General features: G+C 38.0%; 1 protein-coding gene across 3 annotated transcripts in view; it reads right to left on the bottom strand.

Annotated features, from left to right (window-relative positions):
- CDKAL1 (CDK5 regulatory subunit associated protein 1 like 1) overlaps nt 1-22241 on the bottom strand; it is a 657693-nt gene that overhangs the window by 251627 nt on the left and 383825 nt on the right. For all 3 annotated transcript variants that reach the window (XM_036869715.1, XM_036869716.1, XM_036869717.1), the window contains one exon: nt 18690-18856. In XM_036869715.1, the coding sequence (XP_036725610.1) occupies nt 18690-18856 (167 nt within the window). The remainder of the gene's footprint in view (nt 1-18689; nt 18857-22241) is intronic.

Below are 22241 nucleotides of genomic sequence, written 5' to 3'. Positions count from 1 at the left end.
CAGCAACTAAGACCCAATGCAGCCAAAAATAAATAAATAAATTTTTTTTTTTAAAGGACATTTTTGGTGTAGTAGATCCTATAGTCTCAGTAGTCTAAAATGTGAGTCACTTCCATGTCTTTGAGTCTGTAATCACTTTTCTGAGTTAATGAAAATTAATGTATTACATTAATTTATTAATTAGATATGTAAGGTAATAATTTAACATAATAACTCTAAGTGACTTATTAAAAAATCATAGAATGAGAAAACTAAGTGATATATATATCAAATTCCTCTTCCACTGCTACTACTTCTATACAAAGACAAAGATTTAAAGGGGTTACATGACTTGCCTAAGGTCACACAGTTACACAGTGCTAGAATTAGGGTTGGAACCAAGGTCTTCAGATTTTCAGAACAGTGTCCTCTCAAATATAAATAAATCTTCTAAATTGTAGTGTATTGTAGGTAGATTAAATTATACCAAAATGCATTCTAACAGAACATGTGGCTCAATTATTCAATCTGCCATCATACAAACATATCTAACATAAATAAAACCTGTACATTCTGAAGATTTTCATTCTCTTGAACAGGCATTACATCAAGTACCTACCGGAAAAAACCAACTCACAACCAATCCCAACACTTCACCTTACAGGGGGAATATTATGCTAGGCCATCTGCTGAAGGGTCTTCCCATTCAAAAGTCTATCTAAGAGAATAGCGGCAACCCTCATACATGGCTGGCAGTTTTATTAAAGCCAAACATATGTCAACTCTATGATCCAGCAATTCCACTCCTACGTATATACCTAAGAGAAATGAGTGCACCTGTTCACCAAAGGACATGTATGATAACGTTCATGTAAGCTTTATTCATAATAACTGAAAGCTGGAAATCACCCTAGTGCTCACCAGGAAAATGGCTGAACAAACTATGATGTATTCACACAATGCAACGCTTCACAGCAATGGACCTGCAACAAATTCCCAACACACAAAACAACATGGATGACTGTCACAGACATTGTGATGGGCGGAAGACAGATGGCAGCACTACAGCAGAGCCCAGGTGAGTCACGGCATCCCTTTATCTCTGCTCGTCGTGATTAGTCACCTATAAGCCACTCCTACCCCAGAGACCCTGGAAAGTCTCTCACTTCCTCAATGAGTCCTGCTTCACTCCCTCACTAGACCTCTTTCTCCTTCCCCATGAGGACCCTAGACTTCATCTTGGTCTATTAATCATGAGATTTCTGATAAGCAAATCCTTAAAAGTTGTACAGGCCTGATCCAAAAGATACCTTCATAAAGAAAAATAAAGAACAAGTTATATACTTTCAGATCTGATACATTATTTTAAGGTAAGATCCCAAAATTCTGATATAATAATAGTAATATTAATAGCTGAAACTATTAAGTACTTTCTGTATGTCAGGTACTATTCTACGATATTAATTCATTGTCCTACCAATGTTACTCTAATCCAGATAAAACAAAATCTTACATTTATATAGAATCCCACAGGGCACTGCTGATACATTGTTGAATATTCTTCGTACAGGGTAACTGCTATTATGCCCCAGGTGATATGTGAAAACAGCAAAAGCCAGAGAAATGTGAACAATTCGCTCAGTGCCCCACACAAATCAGCAGCTCATTCAGGACTATATCAAAGAATGGAAGTATAGAAGAATGGAGAAACAGAAGTAGGTTATTGTTATTCCTGCCTTCTTTTGACAACTTCTTTACAGAAATAGTAAGGGCTTTGAGGTACTAAGTTCTAGGGATCTAATGTACAGCATGGTAACTATAGTTAACAATACTGTATTGTATAGTGGAAAAGTTGCCATGAGAATAGAGCTTTAATATTCTCACCATAACAAGAACAACAAAGTGGTAATTAGGTGATGTGAAGGATGTGTTAACTAACCTTGTTGTGGTAAGCATTTCACAGTATATATTTGAATCAAATCATCACATTGTACACCTTAAACTTACACAATATTATATATCAATTATATCTCAAAGTTGGAAAGAAAAACAAAAAAAGGGTGGGAAAAGTCATGTTTATACTATACTGTAGTCTATTAAGTGGGCAATAGCATTATGTCTAAAAAAGTGTACATACTTTAGTCAAAAAATACTTTACTGCTAAAAAAATGCTAATCATCAATCGTCTGAGCCTACAGCAAGTCGTAATCTCTTTGAAACAGTTTTATCAGAGATCACTGATCACAGATCACCATAACAAATAATAACAATGAAAAAGTTTTAAATATTGCAAGAATTTGCAATATGTGTGTCAGCAAAATGTGCCACAGAGATACGAAGTGAGCACACACTGTTGGGAAAATGGCACCGATAGACTTGCTCAATGCAGGGTTGCCACAAACCTTTAAATTTGTAAAAAGCACCATGTCTGTGAAGCACAATAAAATGAGGTATGCCCATATACAAAAGAAGAGTAGCTGGTGCCCTGGGAGACTTGACTCACTAAGAGAACAGATAGTGCCCCAAGCCCAGGGAGACTGAGAGTGAATGCTAGAGGTATGTCTGACGCCTCATGAAGCCAGCCCCCAACATGACGCGCCTGATTTCTCTCCAGGGTCATAGGTGGGGAACCAGAATACTCCGTCTATGCAATAATCATTCCTTGAATAAGAGAGAGATCTTCTTGACGTGGTTTTCCATAGATTTCATTTTTCTACTGTATCATTTGCAACATGAAAAGCATTTGCAAGTGAGGAGGGCCATGCTATCCAAAAGAAATGTTTCGTTCTCAGGTGTTAGGTAGAGGATGCAAATCCAGTAAGTGATTCCCCACACTCACTACAGAAACAGAAAGCTTTTGGGTTCCAGGCCTCTCTGACACAGGCTTATATAAATATGATACAACTGTCAAAGCAAGTATTGGGATGATTATTTCATACCAAATACCAGATAATGGAATGGCACAACAATTCTTTGAAATGCTATTTTTTTTCTTTTAAGCTCTAGGTCACATCAAGTAAAATGAGTTTGCAAAGATTTTAGAAGGCTCAGAATTAAGAGGTCAAATGGAAAAAATTTAAACCTATCTCATTCAGCTCAGCCCCTTCAAAATGGTGTTTCTTTTTAAAAAGACTGAAATATAAATAGAGTGATCAAGATTCAACGAATTTGTCAGATTAATGACAAACTGATTCAGACTCAGGTCTTCTACTTCTGTGAACACTTCAGTACGGTCACGTCCCATTAAGTTAGAAGGATAATAAATAAAAACATCATAAAGATACTTCAACAAAAATGTTGGTAAAGAAACTGAGGAACTTTAAAATCTGCACTTATTTTCATGACAGTAAAACAATGTACTGCAAATTTCAAAATGACTCTTTAATTCCTGGAGTTACATATCCTCGAGTTACCAGTATTTTCCAGTGTTTTTTTTACAAACTCTAGAGTCTACAGCTATTAATTCTAAGTTTGATATCTTCTTAGTTTAGTAAAGCAGCATCAACAGCAAACATCTTCCTGATTAACAAATACCTAATCAATTGATGTGCAAAGCTTTCTGGAAGACTACACAGAGGATGGAACATGGCATAGTGATAGGGACACCATCTCTCAAGAAAACAAAGCATTTTCTTTCTTTTTTTTGGCCACTCCACACAGCATGTGGGATCTTAATTCCCCAACCACGGATCGAACCCATGCCCCATGCAGTGGAAGCATGGAGTCTTAACCACTGGACCGCCAGGGAAGTCCCCAAAACAAAGCATTTTCATGAGAAGAGATCTACAGTAGCTTCAACAATATAAAAGACAGTGACTGTGGAAGTTGAACTATCTATTAGAATATAAATAACAAAGTAGTATTGGGTATGGTTTTTAGAAAAAGAATCAATAAAGAAAGAGAGGGAAGCAACTAAATGTCATATGCAAGGTTCCGTCTGAGTAAGCCACAGTATCCTCTGTGCGGTGCCCACAGCTACAAGTATCTAATGAGGTATGCATTTTAGTCTCTAAATCTCTGTGCTTTCTGTGAGGGTGTTGTTTGTTACAGGCCACTGAGAGACTCAATTAATAGTGATCTTCTGCTGTCAGTAACCTACTAATGACATGGGCTCCTCCCCAAAAGCTTTACAAGGGCAGATGGAACCACAAGTGATTGACAGTACCTTTGAACACAAAAATTAAGGAAGAATACTGCGCTAACCCCATACACTTATGGCCTGACAGATATAGAAGTAGCCCATTTTAAGGCATAAGTAATATTTAATGACATCAGCAGGAATGGCAGAGTAAAGACCTCTGAAAATCCTCTCCTACATAAAAGGCAATGAGGACAGTGACAAAAATGGTCAGAAACAATTTTTTTCAGAACTCTGGAAATTAACTAAAAAGGCTTACAGCAATCTGATGAGTGTTTATTCAAGAAAAATGGAGCAATCTTGGTAAGAACAGAAAGCTATGTGGCATTTTAAACTGGCCCTTTTCTCACCTCCCACTCCCCAGTTCTGTGGTGGCCTTGGAAACCAACAACCTTCAATCATGGTGAAAACCAGCAGTCTGGCAGCCACTGAAGGGGGCAGAAGAGGGTTGGAGCTCCTTCAAAGCCCCATTCCCAGAAGAACTGTCAGTATTTGCCCTGTGCAGTGGTTTCATGGAAGACTCTACTCACATGGCTTTCTTATTTAACCTGACCTGGCACTCACCCAGTAGAAAAGCCTTTTTCCCAGGGGCATTTGTCAAAAATAATCATCTGCAATTGCTTAACATCATGGCTGCCTGGGGCTGCAAATAACAGAGCAAATAATAAGCAAATCAAAAAGCATAAAAGGAAAAGCTAGGGAATGTGATGTCCAGAGGGGATATTGAAACACACTGACACATTCCTGGGAATCTAGAAGGCCATGTGCATGCACAAGGACATGTGCATGTCCAGGCTGTGCACCTGCTCAGTAAAGACATGAGAAGGCCCTTAATTCTCACCTCTGGCTAAGCCTGAGGTTCTACACAAACAGGAAGTGCAGGTAAAGATGGAGGTATAGGCAACCTGAGCATTGAAGGATGCTCCAATATGAACAAAGGGCTCCTCTGCAAAGACAGAGACTTATTGGTTCCAGGCATTTAAGGAAATCTCTGTCCAATCATGAGGTGACTACTAAGCTAATCTGACAGAGACTTCACTGGCCACACATAACAAAGTGCAGACTTTACTGAATTAATTAAGAAAAGTCGGGGCTTCCCTGGTGGCGCAGTGGTTGAGAATCTGCCTGCCAATGCAGGGGACACGGGTTCGAGCCCTGGTCTGGGAGGATCCCACATGCCGCGGAGCAACTGGGCCCGTGAGCCACAACTACTGAGCCTGTGCATCTGGAGCCTGTGCTCCGCAACAAGAGAGGCCGCGATAGTGAGAGGCCCGCGCACCACGATGAAGAGTGGCCCCCGCTTGCTACAACTAGAGAAAGCCCTCGCAGAGAAACAAAGACCCAACACAGCCATAAATAAAATAAATAAATAAATTTTAAAAATAAATAAATAAATAAAAAAGAAAAGTCACTAAACAAACAACAACAACAACAATAAATCCTGTCAAGAGAAGACTATTCGATTTCCAGAGCTGCCACATTATATTTAAAAGTATAGTTAAATGTCTAGTTTTCAACAAAAAATTATAAAATGTGAAAAACACACACACACAAAAGCAATCAATAGACACTCTCCCAGCAAAAGCCCAGATTCTGGACATACTAGACAATGACTTTAAATCACCATTTTAAATATGTTCAAAGAAGTAAAGACAATCATGTTTAAAGAACTAAAGAAAAGCATGAGAATGACATCTCACTGAATGAAGAATATCAATAATGAGACAAATTATGAAGGAGAACCAGATAGAAATTCTGGTATGAAAAGTAAAAGAAATGAAGTAAAAATTTCACTACAGGGGCTCAGCAGGAGACTTGAGCTGGTATAAGAAACAATCAGCAAACTTGAAGACAGGTCAATTGAGATTACTTGGTCTGAGGAACAGAAAAAAAACAATGAATAAAAATTAACAGTGCCTCAGAAATCTGTGGGACACCATCAAGCATACCAACATACATATAATATGAATTCCAGAAGGAAAGAAAAAGGCAGAAAAATATTTGAAGCAATAATGGCCCAAAACTCAGAAATCTGAAGAAAAACAATCTACGTAACCTAGAAGCTCTACAAACTCTAAGTAGGATAAACTTAAAGAGATCTATACCTAGCTATCTCATAAACCGCTGAAAGATAAAAACAGAATCCTGATAACAGCAAGAGATAAGCATCTCATCATGTATAAGGGATCCTCAGTAAGATTAACAGTTGATATCTCATCAGAAATCAGAGGCCAGAAGGCAGTGGAATGATATATTCAAAGTGCTGAAAGACTGTTAACCAAGAATTCTGTATCTAGAGAAGCCATCCTTCAAAAATGAAGAAAAATTTAAGCTATGCCCAGATAAACAAAAACTGAGAGAATACTTTTCTAGGAGACCTGTGTTAGAAATACTAAATGGAGTCTTTCAGGCTGAAATGAATTGACACTAACTCCAATCCACATGAAGAAATAAAGAGCACAGGTAAAGGTAACTACAAAGGTAACAGTATAAATGTAGTTTTTGTTTGTAATTCTTGTTTTTATCTTATCTAACCTAAAAGACAACTGCATAAAGCGCTAATTATGAATGCATTGATAGGTGTACATTTTACAAAGATATACTTTGTTTGATACCATCAGCATAAAGAAGGGGAGAGGGAATTGAGCTATATATAGAAGCAAAAATTGTGTATCCTGTTACAAAGTTGATATTAACCTAAACTATACTGTTATAGATTAAGATACTAAGGTAACCACTAAAAAAATAATTTTAAAGATTATATATATGAATTAAAATGGCACATAGAGAATATCTATTTACCACAGAAGAAGGCTGTTGTGGGCTGAACTGTGTGCCACAAGAAGACACGTTGACGTCATCATCCCCAGAACCTGTGAAAATGAGCTTCTTTGGAAATACAGCGTCTTTGCAGATGTAATCAAGTTCAAATGAGGTCATACTGAATTAGGGCGGACTCCAATCCAATGACTGGTGTCCTTATAAAGAAGAGGAAATTTAGTCGCAGAGAGAGGAGAATACCATGTTAAAACTGAAACAGAGATTGCAGTGATATGTCTACCAGCTAAGGAATGCCAAGAATTACCAGCAACCACCAGAAGCAGGGAGAGAGGAACGGGACAGATTCTCCCTCAGAGCCTCCCGAAGAAGGAACTAACCCTGCCAACACTTTGATTTGGGACCTCGGGCCTCCCAAACCGTGAGGATAAATTTCTGTTATTTTAAGCCACCCAGTTTGTGGTACTTTGTTACAACCACCTTAGGAAACTAATACAAAGGCAGTAATAGGGGAATAGAGGAAGAAAAAATAACAAGGATCTATTGAGGTGGAAAGACAAAGCTTGACTATATAGTAGCCAATTAATGAAAAGATTAACGTCTGAAATTTCAACTGATCGGCATTTAGGATGACATTCCATATGACTGTATAATAAAAAATTGATGTAAAGCTTGCTTTTTAGATACATTTTAACATGTAAATATGGAAGTTACTTCTTTGTTGCCATATATTAGAGACACTCTAACCCACAATACTTTCTCTAGTCAAACAATGCTTTACAAGCAGCAAACTTTTCACAGTGATTTTAAAAACACAGAAAAATGTATTCTACAAAAAGAGACAGAATAGTTTTTTCCCACCTGAACTAATGAATAACTAGAGAACTTTCAATATTACTCTAAATAGTTTGACTTCTCTGGCCCACATGCAGCATCCTCTGATGCTAAAAATGATTCATTACACATACACTATTCATGCCCATTATAATCTATTTGATAGTTCTGTTCAACAAATACAAATAAAGGTGTTCTTATTCATATAAAAATGCTTATGTTTCCAATTTAGGACACAATCATCATTTACTATTAAATGACATTAAAGAATTTTGGACTTAAAATTTGAAAGCTTAACATTTTTATGTGGATTATTTTTGTGGTAGACAAAGGAAGATGTGGGAGAAAGAACCGATGCATATTGGATCTAAAAACAACAAACAATTTAGTATATTAAAAATAAACAGAAGCAAAGTAAGGAACTGCATTTTACTTTCTGAAAAATATGCAGAATGTCCCTCAAGTATTCCCTGAACCATTAACTTCATTACCAACCTTTCTGTTCTACACCATGAATCACGTGAAAATTCCATTACCCACCTGATATAAAATACGAAGATTTCATTTTACTAAGTGCTGAATTAGCAATGGCCTAGGGTAGCCTTTCATAGGCTATCAGAGCAAAGAATCAATACAGAAATGATCCTAGTACCAAAAGAAAAGTGTAAAGAAAAAAACTACATTGAATGCCTTATGTGTTAGCCATGCTCTGTGCTTATGAAGGCAAGTCGAAGGCGGCTTTTCTCAGTGGTTTGAGCATAACTGACTTCCTAAATTAATGAGGAAGATAAAGCCCACAGATGGTGTATTGTGGAGTTTGAACTATACTAATTTCGACAGGTGACATAGAAGCCTTCTTAGCTACTCCTATGAAATTAAGGATCCAGGGAAAACAGCAATGTGAAACGCCTTTTAAGATGCAAATTAAACCATCATGTATCTAATGCCCTCCTTTAGAAACTGAAATGTACACTAGAATACTAAAAGATGAAACAGGAATATTTTGTATGCCACAATCAAAATTTGTAAATTTCCAGGCTTCTAGTATCCTAGAATTATATTTACAATTCTGAAATATTAAAGTGTTCTGCTTTATTGGGTTGGCCAAAAAGTGCCTTCGGTCTTTAAGTAAAAATAAAAGACATTTTTCATTTTCACCAAGAACTTTATTGAACAATGTATTCACCCTTTTGTTCCACTACCTTCTGCCATTTTTCAGGCAACTTCATAATTCCATCTTCCCAAAACTTCTTATCTTTTTGAGCAAAGAACTGTTCCAGGTGCCTTTTACAGTCTTCCAGGGAATTGAAATTTTTTCCATTAAGAGAATTTTGTAAAGACCTAAATAAATGGAAATCCGAAGGTGCTATGTCTGGTGAATATGGCAGATGAATCAGAACTTCCCAGCCAAGCTGTAACAGTTTTTGCCTGGTCATCAAAGAAACATGCGGTCTTGCGTTATCCTGATGGAAGTTTACGCGTTTTCTGTTGACTAATTCTGGACGCTTTTCGTCAAATGCTGCTTTCAGTTGGTCTAATTGGGAGCAGTACTTGTTGGAATTAATTGTTTGGTTTTCCAGAAGGAGCTCATAATAGAGGACTCCCTTCCAATCCCACCATATACACAACATCACCTTCTTTGGATGAAGACCGGCCTTTGGTGTGGTTGGTGGTGGTTCATTTCGCTTGCCCCATGATCTCTTCTTTTCCACATTATTGTACAGTATCCACTTTTCATCGCCCATCACAATTTGTTTTAAAAACAGAACGTTTTCATTACGTTTAAGTAGAGAATCGCATGCAGAAATACGGTCAAGAAGGTTTTTTTAGCTTAACTTATGTGGAACCAAAACATCAAAGCGATTCACATAACCAAGCTGGTGCAAATGATTTTCAGCACTTGATTTGGATATTTTGAGTATGTCGGCTATCTCCCGCGTGGTATAACACTGATTGTTCTCAATTAATGTCTTGATTTGATCGCCATCAACTTCATCTGGTCTACCCGACCGTGGAGCATCATCCAGCAAGAAATCTCCAGCATGAAACTTTGCAAACCACTTTTGACACATTCAATCAGTCACAACACCTTCTCCATATATTGCACAAATCTTTTTTTGCGTTTTGATTTCATTTTCACCTTTCTTGAAATAATAAAGCATAATATGCCGAAAATGTTGCTTTTTTTCTTCCATCCTCAATATTAAAATGGCTACACAAAAATTCACCAATTTTGGACTTCTTTGGTGGCGCAGTGGTTAAGAATCCGGCTGCCAATGCAGGGGACACGGGTCCGAGCCCTGGTCCGGGAAGATCCCACATGCTGTGGAGCAACTAAGCCCGTGCGCCACAACTACTGAGCCTGCGCTCTAGAGCCCGCGAGCCACAACTACTGAGCCTGCGTGCCACAACTACTGAAGCCCGTGCACCTAGAGCCCGTGCTCTGCAACAAGAGAAGCCACCACAATGAGAAGCCTGTGCACCGCAACGAAGAATAGCCCCCGCTCGCTGCAACTAGAGTAAGCCTGCATGCAGCAACAAAGACCCAATGCAGCCAAAATATAAATAAAATTTTAAAAATTCAGCAATTTTGATGTCTTTTTTTAAATGCACGCTGATATGACAGCTGTCACATGCAATCTAACAAAATTGTTTAGGATGAAGTTAAAGACAACTAAGTGCTACTAGAGCCATCTTACAGAAAAAAACTAAATGAACCTTTTGGCCAACCTAATATATATATATATATATATATACATATATACACACACATACATACACACGCAAGCGCGTGCACGCGGTCACACACACACAGACATGGTTCCAGATGTTTGACTATGACACCAGTTTCTTTATAAAGCATTTGCTGAGGCCTTTTTACTTATCATCTTGACTCATATTTTATCCCTATGTCCCTACATTCTTTTCCTTTCAGGAAAATGATCCTCTCTTTTGGCAATGAATATCAGTATGTCTCTGGATTTCACTGGCAATAAACTTAGGCCAATGGCAAGAGATAAAATGATGATATTAGTGGTTGCAAAGTTCAGATAGTTTTTATCACAAAGTGGATTAAATCATATTATGATAACCAAAGCCAATTTGACTATTTATATTCCTCTGCTGGATCTAGACTCCCGTCCATGCTATCTGGTAATTCAGAAATTGTAACTGAGGGCAGCAGGGAGGCCCACAGGGTGGGTCTCTGTATAAATTATTGCTGGCCATATAAATAGAATCTTAAAACAAGGCATTTTCCATTGTTCTCCCCCAAAAGACAGAGAAACCCAATATTTTCAACATGAGAAACATTCATGCACAAAATAGTTCATTTTCCCCCGAAAACATACCTGAGATGATAAGCATAAAATAAAATTCCTGATGAAACTGATGAGTCTGTGGCTGTGAGGACAGCAACAAGGAGTTATTTGTCGAGATCAAGTCTATCTATTTAAGAGCTCATTTCTTTTCTTGGTCCTCTGGCCTGCATGTTACCCTGAGGCTTAATCACCCAGACAGAACATTGCAAACTGAAGCTCAGTAGTCAGAAGCAATAAGCTATGGAAGTCTTTCTGAGGAGTTGTTGAGTTCAAGAAAAGCTGAGGCTTCTTGGGCAGGGCTGGGGTTAGGAGCCGAAGCCTGAAGCGGGAACAAGTGAGGATCACAGGATGGAACGGGGTGAGATACAAGGAGGTGCAGAGGTGCAAATGTTTTGGTAGAAGGCCCAGACTGAAGCTTTGCTGGTGCTCAGATCCAGATCCCTCCAAGGAGGAGCAGAGTTGGAATGTGGGGTGGAGCCCACAATCATGCTTATGTGGAGTAGCATTTAAATTTCATGGTTTATCACAAGGAGTCAAGTCATTCGGCACATGGGGCTGGGGCATAACCCCCATTCCTTTCCAGGGGGGCTGCTCTCAGCTCTCATAATTAGGCCTGATAAGCTTTTTATTAAGTGTATGAATCCTTTTAATATTTGATGGTTTCCTCCCCCTAAATTTTCAGATAGGCACAAACTTTGGTTTCCAGTTTTAGAGGTTTCACTGACCTCTTGAAATCTATCCACAAATGCCAGGTTAAGAATGAAGTAAAGTGCTGATGATTCTAATCAGTAAGAAACGGGGTACCAACGGTCACACAAACCACACTGACAAGTTCCAAAAGCTATAGTACGTGGATGGCAGAAATAAAGGATTTTTCCTTTCCATTTCCTTGCTCAAAACGAATCACTGAGCATGTCCTTCTATTCACCAAAAGGGTGAAATAGTTTGTATACAACAGCACAAAATCTATTTACATATTTTTCTATTATCCTGGAAAGTATAAGCCTTAAGGAAAAAAAAAAAGTTTAAAGACCCCATGTGAACTGTTGACTTCAATTTGGAAATTCTGTATTGCTTTGATGAAACGTAAGCACAGCAGGTATTGTGTTTGCTATTATTTTGAAACTATGAGGCATTTTTCAAAAGTCTGCCAAGCCAAACATACTATTAATGTTCATAAATTACCATGCAGCAAAAGTCCTTGACAGATATCTACTGTCTTACCAGATAAATTAATTTTGCTAAATGTACTATTGGATTGGAACATAAGGTCATTTAAATAGAAGTAAACATACAAAAATCAAGGGTAGCAGGAAACTGACTTGTAGTGACTACAAGATTTCTCAACCAAAAACAGATGGAACATTTAAAATACCACTATGGCTAACCTTACACAATGTAACACATATAATATAAATAACAGAAATATACTAAATATAAATCTTTAAAGAACTTATACATTTTAATTCAAGCTGAATAAAATGTAGCACATCAATGTGAATATGAGTGTCAGTATTCTCAGCAATATTTTACAGAGTAATAGAAATTTTAAAATAATGAATTTGCTTTATTTATAATTTGAATGTAGGAAAAGTCCTTAATAACAAGCATTTGCACTCCAAATTAATCAACTTGCCCTCTCTGTTCCAGGCTGTTAAGTGATGCACTAAAATTCTGATATGACTTTAAGACATACAGGCATCTTCAAGGAAGATAACAGTTATTTTAAATTATTCATAACACAAGGAGAACCAGAATAGCTTAGATAAATAAAATCCACAGATAATTCCCATATCCCTTTCTGGTCAACAGCTTTAATATCTTTTCCCTACCAGCCAACCCATAAAATGAAAAACAAGACAAATTGCCTGATTTTAATTTCTCCTCCTTGACCATCCACTGCTGACTTCTCTGATGGAGACTACAAAAAGCAGTGAAAGCTAAGAAGCAGGAAGGAGAAGAAAGAAGCTAAAAGCCTAGATAATCTACAAATTCAATAATCATATAATGAGCTCATTTGCTCTAGGTAGTCCTAAAGATACTATCTGTCACTACAATATTTTAGCAGGGCAAATAATAAAGCATATCCCTTAGATGGATTCTCCTCCACCATCTAGTAATTCTTCACAAAAGTGTGACTCATAAGTGAGAAACACATGTGACAACCATCCACAAACTCTTCCAAAACTAGATGCTCAGCCCAGATATGAAGGTACCTCAATATGTATAAGACATGCAGTCAAAGAACAGCTCAACTTAGAGCCATCACATCATTCCACACACATTTATTAAGTGCATGTCATCACAGGCACTGAAATGCAAAGACAAACAATACAGCCTCTTCCTAAAGATGGTAACAGTTTTGTTGGATTTACGTGTAAATAAGTGATGATGAACCATGATGAGTGCCCACAGAGATAGGCTGGACAGAGTCTGACAAAGCATGGAAGGAATCTGGGAAATATCTGAGCAGGTTTTATGGAAGATGCAGTACAGTAGAAAGCATTTTAGAGTCAGACAAGATTAGAAACCCGTTCAGCTGCTAATTAGTTATGTAATTTGGCCAATTATTAAAGGCTTCTCAATCAATAAAATAAGGATAATGATATCTATATAGCTAGCTTATTGTAAGAAGGAAAAGAGATAATATGTGTAAAGCAAGCAGTAAGGTTTCTAGAAAATAATAAATGCCCAAGAAATTGTACTGACGTTATTATGATTATTATTAAGCAGTGTTGAATAACGTTACCAGTGCCTTCTGGTGCCCAGGTACAAGCGCCTTCTGGTGCCCAGGTACCAGCAGCCATTGCACCACTGTCACTGGCCACATCACACCTGGCTGGGTCCATATGTGTTATGTTCAGTCTGAATTAATACCTTAGCTGTGGGCTACCTACAACACAGAGGGCAAAACTAAGCAATGTAGTTTCAAGAGTAATCAAATTCACAAGCTGCGGGCTTCCCTGGTGGCGCAGTGGTTGAGAATCTGCCTGCCAATGCAGGGGACACGGGTTCGAGCCCTGGTCTGGGAAGATCCCACATGCCGTGGAGCGACTAGGCCCGTGAGCCACAATTGCTGAGCCTGCGTGTCTGGAGCCTGTGCCCCGCAATAAGAGAGGCCGCGACAGTGAGAGGCCCGCGCACCGCGATGAAGAGTGGCCCCCACTTGCCGCAACTAGAGGAAGCCCTCGCACAGAAAAGAAGACCCAACACAGCCAAAAATAAATAAATAAAATTTTAAAAATAAATAAATAAAAATAAATAAATAAATTAAAAAAAAATTCACAAGCTGCTCCACCTAGAAGGTCAGAGTTCACTAAACAGGAATATGCCAGTGTTATTATCTCAGCGGTATCAACAGGAAAGCAAACATAGAGGGAAAATATCTCTTATGTGCCACTATAGGGGCAATATATTAGTCAACATATGTATTAGTCAACATATGTATTTCCATTAAGAACCCGTTTTTTTAACGGAAAAACCCGAATGGACATTTTGGCCAACCCAACAGTAGCAAATATTAGTGTATCTGATTAACTCAATACTAACAACTGTCATCACGTGGTAAGTATGAAACGGGAAAAAGTTAAAGTAAAAATAGCAGGAGTATAAAATGGTTAAAAAAAATACAGGCTACACAGGAGGCCTCATAAGGGTAGCAAAGGGAAGAGCAAACAGGGACGCAATGGAGGAAGCATCTTAAGGACCCTGCATGTCATGATAAAGAGCTTATCTTTATTCTGTGGGTAATGAAGAGGTATTACAGACCTAAGATGAGGTAAAATAGTTTTTAATCTACTGTTTTATCTATTGTTTCTACCTCATATCCAAATTTAATAAGTATTACATAAGCTTATAATTATGTTTCTTCAATTCCAGGGTGTTTTCCCACCATATATATATGGTATACATATATATAGATATGTTTGAGATATCTCTGACACTTATGTCATCATTTAAAATGAATCCCATATGGTTTTTTAGGGCAGTGACAAGTTAAAAATAGGGTTTGTAGGTGTTCCAATTAGATACTTGACTTTGCCTGTTAGGGATTAAGAATTCTCCCTCCTTTCCTTTTATTCATTACACATTTATTCAATATCTACTACATAAAGTGCCACACATAATGTTAGACTCTCAATTAAAAGTTAGACGTGCATCCTACGTTAAGTGTGATATCTTCTGTCCCTTGGAAGATTTAATAAAATGTATTTTCAACAGACCTATTTTTCCACACCATACGTTTAAATAATGATAGAAACTTTGGTATTTTCCTTTAAATGATTTCCCCTTTAAACTGTGCAATAAAAAAAAAAAAAAACTGGTAAAAGAGTTTAAGAGAAAAATCTCAAGAGTCAGGTGAATGTGAAGTGAACATAACCAAGAGGAAGGAAAACAGCCCCGTGAAGTGCTCTATAATTAAAGTCTGTAGCGTGAAGCATCTTCCAGAAACACAAGAAGGCTGGGTCCTACCCATACAATTCGCCAGAAACCCTCACCGTAAGTGTATTATACCTTCAGAGTAGTTTTTCAAGAGTGGCTTCCTTCTATCCTGGCAGTTAAAAAAAAAATCATCGGGCTTCCCTGGTGGCGCAGTGGTTGAGAATCTGCCTGCCAATGCAGGGGACACGGGTTCGAGCCCTGGTCTGGGAAGATCCCACATGCCGCGGAGCAACTAAGCCCGTGTGCCACAACTACTGAGCCTGCGCGTCTGGACCCTGTGCTCCGCAACGGGAGAGGCCGCGATAGTGAGAGGCCCGCGCATCGCAATGAAGAGTGGCCCCCGCTTGCCGCAACTAGAGAAAGCCCTCGCACAGAAATGAAGACCCAACACAGCCAAAAATAAATAAATGAATAAATTTTAAAAAGTGAAATTCTTAAAAAAAAAAAAAAAACACATGTGTAGCCAACAATACACATTTAAAAAAAAAAAAATCATCACCTGTCATTCACTGGTGTTATTTTTTCCCCCCGTTTTCAGCTTTTCCCGTTTCTTTTTTTTTCTTAATGATGAATTCTCTTCAGCACTTTAGGTAAGTCAAGTAATTTCTTCAGAGCAGTCTCAGCTTAGTGAGAGGAAAATGGGGAAATACGATGCATTGCGGGTGCGGGGTTAGGCTCCATGGGGTTGGCTCCCTTCCCTAATGTCCTTTTTCACACTTGGAAGCCAGTGATGCCTGTGGAGCTCAGATACCTTTCCTGTTACAGAAGGATGTGTTTGTAGGACACTGTGAGCTTGAAGCTCTGCCACTCAGAGGAGGAAGAGAACCACCACCAAGGTGTGCAGGTCTTGTCAAAGCGACAGAGGAAGACTTGAAAAGCTCTTGCTTCCAGAGTTTTTTCTTTCTAGCACATCTAGCACATCTTTCTTTGTTTGTCTCCTTTGGTTCTGATTCCTCTGGACTGCTCTCTCCTTTGCTGTGGAACCATAGGATGGAATTACTCCCTGCATATCAAGTGGAGGGGAATGGGTGGCTTTCTTTGGGACAAACTCTCACCCTTGAAGCTCATTTACTTTGTCATCTTGTGCTGCCTCTTCTGGCCAGATGACTTCAAAGTTCAAGATGATAGAGTGGGCTCTACAGTTTATTTTATGAAAAAGGCTCTTCCTTTATTCATCTTTTATTCATTCATTTATTGAGCCACTAGTGGGTGGGGTAGATCGACACATAGATATGACAAGGTCCTCGCCTCGTGAAAATGAGAATGTAGGAGGGAAGGCCAACATTATAGATATCTTAAAGCAAGAATTTTTAAAAGGTAATTTTATGACAATTTTAACTTGTTATCACTCTAACTACAATCTATGAACTAAACACTTGTGTTTTTTCAGGTAAAGCGCAAAGCTACATTTACCATCCTCTGTTGATTTTTAGCAGCTCTTCTGGAGCATCTATTCGGAGGTCAACAACTCTAGCACTACTTTAGATGCTGAGCATTAGGGTTTGCTATAAACGCGACACTGGTTCCTACAATCTTGCAATTAACTAAAGGGTTGAGTTTATTCCAAGAGATATTAGGTTTCTCATCACAGAGCCAATACATGATTTTTTTTCCCCTTGTGTTTACTCCCCACCTGAACTTCTCTGACCGTAGCCCCACCTGAACTGCTCTGACTCTAGCTACTAATGTTCCCTTGAAATTTGATAAGATTTTTTAAATCCAAAGAAACTGGGGTGTTATCAGCTGTATATTGGCAGGGCTTACTTCTCTTCCTACCCACCATATATCCAGCACATCTCCTGATCTTCATGATGGATGCCTCACATTTACTGCAAACATAGCAAGACTGCTATAGCTCTTAGCAGATTTGATTTTTACAGAGAATCACTTGCTTTTTCAAGTGCCACGTCAAAGGGTTAAGTAAAAACTGACATGCCTGTGGCTTACTTTTAAATAGCAAATCATAATAGTCACACACTGTCCAAAGTACCAAAGTTAACATATAAATCACACACCTTTACTAAAAAGATCTGGTTGGGAAAATGTGAATAACAAAATTGAGATCGCTAAATTTCTTCATTAGGTATTTATAATAACGATCAGATTGCGATCCACTCTGTTTTCAGAATTTCTAAAATAGTTTGCTGATAGCAGGGTGGCTATTCAACAACCTCAACAAGTACAGGCTTCAAATCAAATCAACAGAAATAATCTTTGAATATTCATTCACATTAAATTTCAGCCACTATACTTGCTTTTAGAATTCTGAAATGTCATTTTTCTGTACAAACTAACTGCAAAGAACACAACTGATAAAAACATAAGTGAGTTGTTTCTGTACTTTGCACATGACTCTCCAACAGCACTTATTAGATTTCTTATTCTTAACTATGGGCCTAATAGCATAATCTTATTTCTCAAATAATAATCATGGATCCCAGCATGTACTTTTTCATTTACATGGTTGTTCCCTTGTCCATATTCTTTGCTCATATTTATTTGATCATTTGTCATCAAGTACCACAGTTACTTGTACACACGTCCATTTTCCTAGTTTAATAGTAAGCTACTTGAGGGTAGGCACACTGTTCATCCGTGGAAGGTATAAAAACAAAACCAGGGATCTTGCATTATCATAACTCCTTTTTTCACAGTGACCACAAGAGAATCAAGTGGAAGACTACAAAGCTCTACATCTCTTTGATTTCATTTTTCCCCTAACTGTCGCCAGACAGAAGAATCAAATTTAAAACACCCTTAAACTCCACTGCACAGTATCCTTATTGGTAGGGCTAACAGTAGTTCAGATAATGCAATGTTACAGTCGGTTGCAAAATCAATGCAACGTAGTAGCAGTCCTGAAATAGACAAGGGTTATAGACAGAGGAACTGAGGCAAATTTATGCATTGGAAAACTGAAGGGCTGTAAGGAAGAAACAAAGAACTGGGACAAGATGGCAAATACTGGAAAATCTAGGCAACATTAATTAATGGTGAGGAAGCAGCAACAAGATGTGCAGACTGACAAAGAAGGGACTTGAAATTCCCGATTCATTCTTGGTAACATGGGACCACAAAAAAAAAAAAAAAATGTGAAAGTGGTTTTAAATGAAACTCATGTGATGGTGCTGAGGCTGCCACGTTGTCTGGATTGGTTCGTCTCTGTGTCAGCATGGAAATGGGGTGCTTTTCCTTACCTCCAGATGCTCTAAAATATAGGGCGGATTTGTCATGCCAAGCCTCAGCATTGCTCCCTCAGGAATCACTTCAACCAGTTTCCACAGCAGTACGGGGAGACTGGTGCCAATATCTCTGCCATAAGCCCCTGTGTCTTCACTGGTCAACCATATTTCACAAACACCCTCTGTGAATCAAAGGAGATAATTAACAAATCTGTTGCAGAGCCGTTTCCTTCATCATACAGCTGCTCACTCTTTTTAATGCAGTATTTCTCAACACTGATATGCAGGCAGCCTGGGTATTCAATTGCAGAGAAAAAGCAGCTTATCCCATGGTGGCACTGGGTCATTAAGTTCATTTTATGAACACCAGAGGGTTACAACAATGCTGTAAATTATCAGTGCGTCTTATGGAGTGATTAACACTCACAGCCAATCAGTTCAACCATGCTTCCTCCAAAGCACTTTGATCAAGACTAAAGCTTTAGTCCCGTCACAGACAATACCTAGTTTATTGAATAGCAAAAGCCCCGGAACTGAAACAGTCACTCCACAAAATAGGTACCACCAGCAGTTAACTCACTGATCAGTCTGTCACAGACCCAAGGAAAATGTCCAGTGTTGTTAAAGTTTGACTCACAAATTATTAATTATGAGGTACCCATTTCTCCTGTAGTAACCATGCTAATTTGTTTTCTTAATTCAATTAAGAACAGAGTGCATTATATTGCTGCATTCAAAGAAGCTGGCTGCTGTATAAACTAAGCATCTGTGTTGAAAAAGCTGTTTACTAAAAATAGAACAGGTTGCATCCTATTTTCCATCAATCAGACTTTATAAAAATGTATCTATGTTTCCATGTTGTTGTTGTTATAAAGAATCCTGACTTCCAATATTACCGGCCTGCAATAACATTCTTCCAGAAATTGAAAGGAAATACTTCTGGATCACCTAGAATTACTTAAAATAAATAAAGCAGAGTTAGCAAGAGCCACCCAAGTTTTCAGGGCACACAGAATCTTTCTGAAGGCATATTCAATTAAAGGATTAGCCTGTTTTAAAAGGCCAAATGATTCACAAGGCTAAAATAAACAGTGAAATGGGCCTGTGAAATTTGTTCATGCTAACTTGATTTGTTGCTTCTGAAGAACCTCAACACACACACAAGGCACACAAACAAAGAAGACAGCCTGAACCAAAAGTAGAAGTTTCTAGGAAGAGTCTTAAAATTAAAATTTTAAATTGTCTTTAGTTGACAGAACAGAATAATTTCAAAAATACATTTAAATATTCCTAGCCAACAAATAGAACACATAGCTTCTATGTGAATGTGAACTTAAAACTTACAGAACAAAGAAGCAAAAAGGAAAGATCTTCACTCTCTTTAACATGTTCCACAGAGGTGGAAAAATATATCAGTACATGAAGCTAACATCTCCAGTCACTATTCTTTCCTTTAGAAGAAGAGATATATTTACTTTATCAACAAACTACCCAACTTCCATAAAAACATGTTCACTTTTCCCCACTTTACTATCTTTCTGAGACAAGCACGTCCTCACCCACACCCAGACAACATGGAAAATACAAGGATAGAATTAAAATTAGTTGCCCAAAATTAAAGAACAGGAGACAACAAAAAACAGCTCCATTTTAAAAGTTAGAGATGTTTTTAATATTTGAAAATCAATAATGTTATGAATATATGGGATTTCTTAATTTAAATATGTAGTTTCAGAAATTAATAAACCTTTGCTTAGTTTTAATCATTTAATAAAAAGTCTTATCCTCAAAGTAAATAATCTGGCATGTCCACAGGCTACCTTTGTAGCTCTATAGTTTTATAAATATTCTCTGTACATGGAGTAAATATTTTTCTATTGAAAAAAACTGGTTGCAATTAGTGGTATTATCTGTATTTTAATATTACATATGCCATCAGACACTGGACTCATACAGCCTTTTTTTTAAAAAATCTTATCACAAAATCCACTCCAGGAAAGAGATGGCTAAGTAACAACATAAATGGATTTTAAAACACTCTGAAAGAGGTTATAAAAACAGGACATTATCCATGATTTTCCAGTTACTGGCATCTGAGCAACACAATATGAATATTTTAAAATGAACAGAATAATTTTAATTTATAATTTTTCCATCCAAATGGTTCCATGTTACGCCTTATGTGGAGAGCGCGAGTTCCTGGAACAGAGCCTTGCTGTTGCTAGATGAATACAGAAGGGGAAAAATCGCTATGAATAGGAATGGGAATAACAGCATCCAGCTCTTCAAGCTGCATAGGTGGGGACCAACAGCCCCCTGGTGGGCTGAAGCTTCAAATTAAATCACATGAAGAGGAAGCAGCTGTAACACTACATCAGCAACAACAGGAATAACGGTCGTGATGTCTCCAAGATCAAGGTTGCTAAAATGCTCTCCATAATAGCAACCTGGTTTAAAACACAATGAAATAAGAAAGCGTGTGCAAAATGTGAAATCCTTGGACTTGAGAAGAACTGTGCCTTGCCAATTCAATCCAAAAATTTGTCAAAGGTGATTTTGCTCTTAACATGAGAAAGTTCAGGTTTGTAAGGTTATATTTCAAGCATTCATTCTAATGAGAGCTGATCCCTCCCACAGTTAGGCCACAGAAAGCCGTTTCATAGTAAAGGTGAAGCTCAGTGTGGAATCCCGAAGTCTTGTGATTATTCATAATGCAAGCAGTGCCTGTCAGGTCAGCTTGCATATGAATTCACCAGGGAAACCAAAGGCTGCAGTCTGTAATCACTAATGGATACTGGGACACACAAGCATGCTTTGAGCTGCACTCTTAATTGGCTATACTTATGGACAGAAGTGCTTGCCTAAACAGCTTCATTCCTTAAGGACTTCAGTTATGAGCTACATTCCTTTGCACATTCATTTCTTTATTAATCCATCAAACATTTATTAAGCCCTTACCTACTATGTGCCCTGCAGCTCTTCCCGCTCATGACAGATATGGATTCATCATTAAACTTCTGTGATCTAAGACTGGCTATTACTCAGGCGCCGGTGAGGGACACTTGACAGACATCCTGGGAACTTCATATACATCCCTATCAGTGGTGATGTGGAGGCGGATGGGTACTGGAGAACACAGCCTTAGAAACCAAGATCAAGGGCGAACTGAGCTGGCTTGATGTGGGTATGATGTCAACCCCAATGAGAGAGACCCCCATCTACACTGTAACATGGATTTTGACTAATACATGCCAGAAAAACAAACACATGAAAATATAAAAGAGAAGCAGGCAGGAAGAACTGAGATAAGAGAAGTGAATGCCCAGTAAAAACTCCCATGCCTGTAATAAATACATGCAAAAAAAGAAAGTGGTGGGTAGAAATTCAGAAGACAGGAATGAGGCTTTTTTTAAACATCCAAGGAGGAATCTTACTTTTTCCTAAAATTGTTCATCTACCTGACTTTTGTTCATGTTCCTTAAATTATTCAGTCTATCTGACTTTTCTAATGAACATTAGGTTCATAAGATCATCTATCATCCTTTTGTTGTGTTAATTTTGGTTAAA

Source organism: Balaenoptera musculus, chromosome 11 (assembly GCF_009873245.2).
Source record: "Balaenoptera musculus isolate JJ_BM4_2016_0621 chromosome 11, mBalMus1.pri.v3, whole genome shotgun sequence".
Classification (NCBI taxonomy): Eukaryota; Metazoa; Chordata; class Mammalia; order Artiodactyla; family Balaenopteridae; genus Balaenoptera; species Balaenoptera musculus.
The sequence above is the reverse complement of the archived record's forward strand: the minus strand, read 5'-3'. Positions and strand labels throughout refer to the sequence as shown.